Genomic DNA, 6,648 nt, shown 5'->3' with positions numbered 1-6,648 from the left:
CCCCATATCCTCATGTTATCCTCCCATAGCTCCATTTCAACCACTTGTGTGCAATAATCTGCAACCCTGCAAATATACGATTAGAATCTAGTTTTCAACATAATTGTCAGCTGGTAACTTCACACAAAACAGTTAATAGAATCGTCCTGCTTCCTCCCTCCCCCTTTCTCCACCGAAAAACCTTATTCCATGCAGAAATAAGTCAAAAGAATGAACCTTTAACTAATTCTATCCAGCAAGTTTGATGAAACATTAAAGTCTACATCGGCAATCATTAATTATGAAATCAGATAAACAGTAATTACGAAATATTTTATGTTTCACCCATTTACCCTTGATCATGGTCACTTTTGTTAGTGTCAAATATCATCTACAAAAGAAATTTGCAAACACAAAGCTGTTAACAAAGAAAACGAACCCTCGAAGAGCATGTCCTTTGATTTCAGGTCGTTGTAAACACCTACATATCACCTGGCCAATATATCGTCTCCGTGGATTGCGAATATCTCCATTAGTTTTTTCAACACCTATCTTCATAAGCAGTCGAAATGCTTGTCGAACTCGACGCAGGTCCATGTTCATTGTCCTCTCATCGATCATTATGTCCATGATTGATTGGAATAACTTTAAGTTAAGCATGATGACGTAAGATAATGGTATACTTAAATACTAAATCGAACTGAGTGCCAAGAAGATCAAAAAATAAATGCTTCTGAAATAGATGAGCTTTTCATTTTCAATGAAAACATCCCCTAAAGTACCGCAACTTCAGGAGATTGTCAGCTGCCCTTGAGGGGAATTCTCTAATCAATCAAAATTTCTCGAAAATTTTGGCCTAGAATAGAATTCCTCGACATTACAAAATCGAAAATATGATGCTATCGCATGAATTACGTATTACTTCTCTCGCCTTTAATATTAAGGAAAGGTAAAACGCAAAAATATCACCTGTTCAATGCTTGCGTAATCGGAGAAATAATCATGTACTTCTCGGTACAATGATCCAAATACTTCCTTATCATCCAACTCACTTCCTCTGCTAACTTGGTTCCCGTCTTTTTTTTCATCATCTACAGTTGATGATGGTGGTGATGAACCACCAGCTGCTATACCCGCATATCCACGCCTTAATATATTGGCGCTCGCACTGTGCGTTACAGCACTTGCTGCTGCGATGGCCTAAATGGCAATTTCATTAATAGTGAAGCAAATGGTTTATACTACCCCAGTTTAGTGTCAAAAGTTTTATTTTCTGGCCAGAAGAAATTGGTATACTTACTGCACTGCGTTCTTCGTCTCTAGACTTTCTAGATTCTGACGGTTCTCGACTAGACGGTTGAGAGTTGTCGCGAGAAGCTAGTGAGCCACGACCAGCTCCACGACCAAGCGCGCCACGAGATAACATATTCCTATCCATTTGCTGACCTCCGCCAATTGCACCACCTGCAAATGGGGGTCGGCGTGCACCAAGCGACTGTGGCTGATCGACCTGTAACACCTGCATCTACATGATATCTACAATTTACATCAAAGAAACTTTCAAATAGCTGCAGTCAATATTAAGGTGAAAGCTACAAGCTAAACGGAGTCTTTAAAATTGCATATAATAGTCTTTCCAAAAAAACGTGGTGTTCAATCCACTGCACAGTGCACTTGCCATGCAATCATTTAGTAATTCGAATTTACAGATGTAGTCTGGATTAATGCCGAATTTATAACGAAAAATTGCAGAAAGTCAAATCCGATAAGTCTGGAGACTTTTTTGAAACTAATGAAATAAGGCAAGTAGCAAATGAGATTTAATTTCCATTATCAAAATACATGACTGAAATTGGAACAGTCTTAAAACACATAATGTCTACTGTTTAGAGAACCAAAAACGACTAAAAAAATTAGCAACATACACTATTCAGAGTTTGATTTTTCCTACTAGCAGTATTAGCAACAAGGTTAGCAGCTCCAGCAGCTCGTGCTTTCTGATCTCGACTTGGCTCACCAACTCTCGGTCCGTATTGACGGCCATCCTGCGACTGCCTTCCAATCAATACCGGTCTTTGGTTTCGCTTATCCAACGAGGTACGACCTTCATATCGTTTTTTATTGGCATACTGTAAAAGAAGTTTTCGAAATTCCACAATAAAACAGGATACTTTTAGGAACAAAGTTTGAGGAACGTACTTGTTCGCACAATAAACATTGAATGACATACTTGCTCACGCTGTAACCTATTTGCCATTTCTTCCCTTCGAGCTTCATCGTGTACTTCTTCCAGAGTTTTTGGTCCACTTTCCGATGTTCGCGGCACCCATTTATTCTGAAAACAAATAAAAACCTTTTTTTTCGACAAAAAAGATTCAAATTAATTCATCTCATTTGGTACAAATTTTTAATCTGCTGAATGCACATGTCGATATCATCAATGGTTTCAATAAGTACACATGAAATGCAAAAAAAAAATATATATCCTTATCTTAAAGCATAAAAATGAGTGAAACTAAACTGGTAATCCATTATAAAGTATCACCAACAAAATTTCAGATCGATTCAAATAATTTTCGTCTTGTTGTTGTGTAAAAAAAAGCTTAGAAACAAACATTTCTTAGATCGATAAGATTGAGAATCAGAAACCGGACACGATTCGATACTTTTGTTGAAACTTCCTTCAGATGTTCAAAATAAAGATTTGTATTAAATTCTTCGTGTTTTTGTGCTTCCTGAGGATGATCCTGCTGTGCATCTGATGATCCCGATTGATAGTTTGCTTGCTGCTGTTGACACTGACGATCAGCCAACTTACCTACTGATTCAAGCATTTTGACCGCACATTCTATACTTTCTTCATCACCATCCTGCAAGTAGCTCTTCCCATCCTGTTCGGAGTAATTCCAGAACGTTTTTAAAACAGATTTTTTTCTTTATAGCAACAAAATGTATCAAAAGATCACAATCAAGTAAAGAGTACGATAGGAAAAAAAAGCAGCAATACCCATGATTATTAGGTAACTTTAATCATTTTTACACTGAACGTTTAAATTTTTAATTAAAATCAAATCTCAAGCAAATTTTCAAACACTAACCGGTGATTCACTGTGATTTTTGAGCAAATGCACTATGCACCAATTTAAAATCCGTGGTACTATCAATTCATGCCTAAATAGTTGTCCAATGAATCCTATATTGCCTAACATTCGCCGCCGTTCTCGTGCTTCCATTTCCATCAATTCTATTTTTAATTCCCGTTTCTTTTTCTCCTGCAATAAATGAATTAATTCCAAACGAAATCATGGCAAACTGCTTTTCTCACGTACAATAACCCACAAATATTTTGTCGTCAAATTTTATCAATGCTTACTTTACTGAAATACAACACTTCCACCAATATCCTTTTCTTCATTTTTTTTTCTCGCCAGTTATCATCAGTTAAAATTTACAAACAGTTACAGGTGCAATACAAAACACTTACATCAGTTTCTTTCTCCATTTCTGTTTTCTTATTGTTAATTTCAGACATCCGCTTCTCTTCGAAAGTATTCTGGCATCGAGTCAATAAAGCACTTCGAAATTTTGATTTATCCTTTGATTCTTTCGATTCTTTCACCACTTGCATTTTGCAAAGGTCACTTAAACACATCCAATTTTTCTACTAATTTTTAGTTCTGGTTAACATTTCGAAAGTTTGTGTCATTTATTTGTGATGAATTGCAGAACACACAGATCAAAAATGCATAAAAGATTTGCTTTTTTTTTTTTACTTTGATTTGTCCGTCCACCATTTTAACTTCACGCTTACATTTCTATAATTAGAAAAACTGTAGGAATCCGTTATCAAAGAAAAAAAAATCGAAGCTAGCTATAAAATTGCAACGGTAATAACTTTTATTAAATTTGTAATACTCTTAACATTTTTTGTCTTACCCATCGACTTGTTTTGTCACTGATCCAAAAAAAACAATGTTATCTTTCAAATAAAGAATCTCATACTCACCTGTACAGAGCACAGAAATTCGGTTCTTCAACAGCCTTATCAAAAATAATGTTGATCACTTCACCCATTTGTTCCTTGTTTTTATAAACTTCAAAACGCAAGAAATCCCGTGTCAGTTCATCGAATGTTGATGGCGTCAATTTATTTAATAAACTGCGCACATTCTTATACAACTTCTGCAACATGCAAGAGACTATCTTGTAATCAAATGAAATATCTTGTTTAAACAAAACAATACATACTGAGTCTACCATAAGTTATATAAAACTTCATTAACTACGCACAACTTCATAAGTTTCATCAACAAACGATAGCCAACATCATATGATTGAAATGTGATTTCGTCGCAATTTTTCTAAACTAAGAAAGGAATTTTTCATTTTTACCTGGTTAGCATCAATATTTCTTTCTGGCTTCCATGCATTCTCCGCTTTGTGCAACTTTACCGGTTCACGATTAGGCCGATCAATTGACGGCCGACTTACCGCAGGCTAAAATTAGCATAAATACAAACTGCAGACTATTGAATCTCAGCGCCATAAACTGAGCACGATCAGTAAGACAAAATTCGAAAACAAATTAATTACGAACCCTCTTCCGATCACGCTCGCGCTGGTTTGAATGAGTCCGATCGCTAAGTCTTCCATGATACTAGAATACACGAAATCAATGTATAAAATCAATACATGAAATCAATGTTACGCACATTTTATGGCACATGAAAATTCCTGCAAATTTTTCTAGGGTTCCAGTTCTCTCTTCTTTTTTTTTGTCAACTGAGAAGTTCCAGGAAAAGTTACATTTGCACACACACTTTTCACCAGTTCTGTCTTTTTTTTAAAGTGCCCAGTTCTGTCTTTTTTTCTTAAATCGGATACCTGATTGAAGAAAAAGAACTATTAAAGAACAAACCGCTTTTGGTTTTGATTGGCTTTTATCCACCCAACCGGGTATAAATCGAGCACCTGCACCAGCCGAGCTATCGAAACGACGCTAAAAAAATAAATTCTGATAGAATGGTGATGAATAAAACGATTGATAAACATTTGTTTCCACGACATCTGATATTTAGAATGCTCATTCAACAAGACAGCGTATCACCGTGCCACACGCATCCATGTTGGTTAAGAAAAAAAAACTCAGCATGTCAAGGTGTATTCAATGTAAATTAAAGACACTTGAATCATATGACAATAAACTCTAGTAAATAAAGAAAAGCTAACTTGACGGTCACCGATGGTGCCATTGGCAGGCGCCGAAGCAATGTCAATGCCAAGGTCTTTCAAATCGGATACTTTTACAGGCAACACGGAATCCAGTAATATATCTTTCACTATGTCACGTACCAGAAACAAATAATCATGACCGTATATACGTTCATTCAACTGAACATTGTTCTGAAAAAACTTATGATCAGAAAAATTTTATCCAGAACTTCCCCTTTTAGCAAGCTTACCTCCCACTCTGAGCGATTAAATTTTGCTCTATCCCACTGTTATGAACAAGAAATGACATGAATCTTAAGTTTTTTTCCCAGTATAACAGGTATTTTTCGAAACTAACTTCGTTCTGTAACATCTCCTTCTGTTTAGCAATATATTCCTGTTTTTTTCGCGCTAGTGCAGCCTCAGGACTTTCCTCAATTTCAAGGAAATTTTCATCTTTTTCGGTTTCTTCTTCGTGTACTATTTCAACAACTGAATGACCCCTAAAAAAAGGAACACGACTGTTAAGATAATTTATAAATACCATGCTTATCTGAATAAAACGATTTTCAAAATCAGTTTGAAAAAAATATATTTTTGCAAGCCATTTCACTGTTGATTTAAGAGCGAAAAAAGACACCTTTGTTCAACTTTTATCTTTAAAAAATCAAAGAGCATTGACTTACTGCATTGGAAGTGAAAGAACGTTATCATCATTGTCTACTTCCTGCAATGGTTGGTGTTTTTGACATTCTTTTTCGTCTTCTTCAGCCTCTTCATCATCCTGACAATGTTCTTGTTTCGCCAGTTCGCTTGCTATTATGACAGCAGTTCCCACATCTCGTTCCGCACTCTCTTCTGTGATAATCGGCGTCACCATTTCAGTACTTCGTTGAGATTCCTTTGTCTGCTTGCTATCTTGTTCAATTCGTTCATCTAATTCTGGAATCATACTATATATTGACATAATCGAATTGAATTCAACTTAAAGAGTAGCACAATTTTCTTAGGCTGATTAGGTCCCTTTCACAAAATTCCTCGTAAATACCCACTTATATTATCCATTTTTATATTGTATTATGTTATCCATTTTTACTCTAAACTTATACTTGTCCATTTTTTATATTATCCACCTATATTATCCATTTTTTACTCCAAATCTCCATTACCCAAACAGACCTTGCGGTTCAGCTGACACAATCGAATCATTTCCTTCCATTGATTTCGGTGCTTCTGCGACCATAACTTTTGTTTCTTGTGCCGATAGCTCGGGTGGAGCACTCCTCTCGACCTTAAACGTAAGATTTGTAGACGCAAAATTGCTCGAAAATTCGCTGATTAAAAACTTGAAAGTAATAAGTTCAAAAATCCCTCATAGGAAGTATAACATAGTGATGAATTTCGACTCATTCTTATAACCCTGTATTTTTTAAAATTGATACCCCCTTAGACGATGGC

General features: G+C 35.8%; 1 protein-coding gene across 1 annotated transcript in view; it reads right to left on the bottom strand.

Moving 5' to 3' along the window:
* LOAG_17098 (eIF4G) overlaps nucleotides 1–6,648 on the bottom strand; it is a 16,289-nt gene that overhangs the window by 1,008 nt on the left and 8,633 nt on the right. The window contains exons 8-22 of the mRNA XM_020449758.1: nucleotides 5,877–6,132; nucleotides 5,549–5,693; nucleotides 5,209–5,382; nucleotides 4,898–4,978; nucleotides 4,577–4,636; nucleotides 4,372–4,476; nucleotides 3,986–4,161; nucleotides 3,464–3,620; nucleotides 3,078–3,251; nucleotides 2,595–2,849; nucleotides 2,210–2,314; nucleotides 1,905–2,108; nucleotides 1,280–1,489; nucleotides 949–1,179; nucleotides 419–624 (exon numbers count right to left, since the gene is read on the bottom strand). Of these exons, the coding sequence (XP_020306681.1) occupies nucleotides 419–624; nucleotides 949–1,179; nucleotides 1,280–1,489; nucleotides 1,905–2,108; nucleotides 2,210–2,314; nucleotides 2,595–2,849; nucleotides 3,078–3,251; nucleotides 3,464–3,620; nucleotides 3,986–4,161; nucleotides 4,372–4,476; nucleotides 4,577–4,636; nucleotides 4,898–4,978; nucleotides 5,209–5,382; nucleotides 5,549–5,693; nucleotides 5,877–6,132 (2,539 nt within the window). The remainder of the gene's footprint in view (nucleotides 1–418; nucleotides 625–948; nucleotides 1,180–1,279; nucleotides 1,490–1,904; nucleotides 2,109–2,209; nucleotides 2,315–2,594; nucleotides 2,850–3,077; nucleotides 3,252–3,463; nucleotides 3,621–3,985; nucleotides 4,162–4,371; nucleotides 4,477–4,576; nucleotides 4,637–4,897; nucleotides 4,979–5,208; nucleotides 5,383–5,548; nucleotides 5,694–5,876; nucleotides 6,133–6,648) is intronic.

The sequence above is a fragment of the Loa loa genome (assembly GCF_000183805.2).
Source record: "Loa loa unplaced genomic scaffold supercont3.39, whole genome shotgun sequence".
NCBI classification, from domain to species: Eukaryota; Metazoa; Nematoda; class Chromadorea; order Rhabditida; family Onchocercidae; genus Loa; species Loa loa.
The sequence above is the reverse complement of the archived record's forward strand: the minus strand, read 5'-3'. Positions and strand labels throughout refer to the sequence as shown.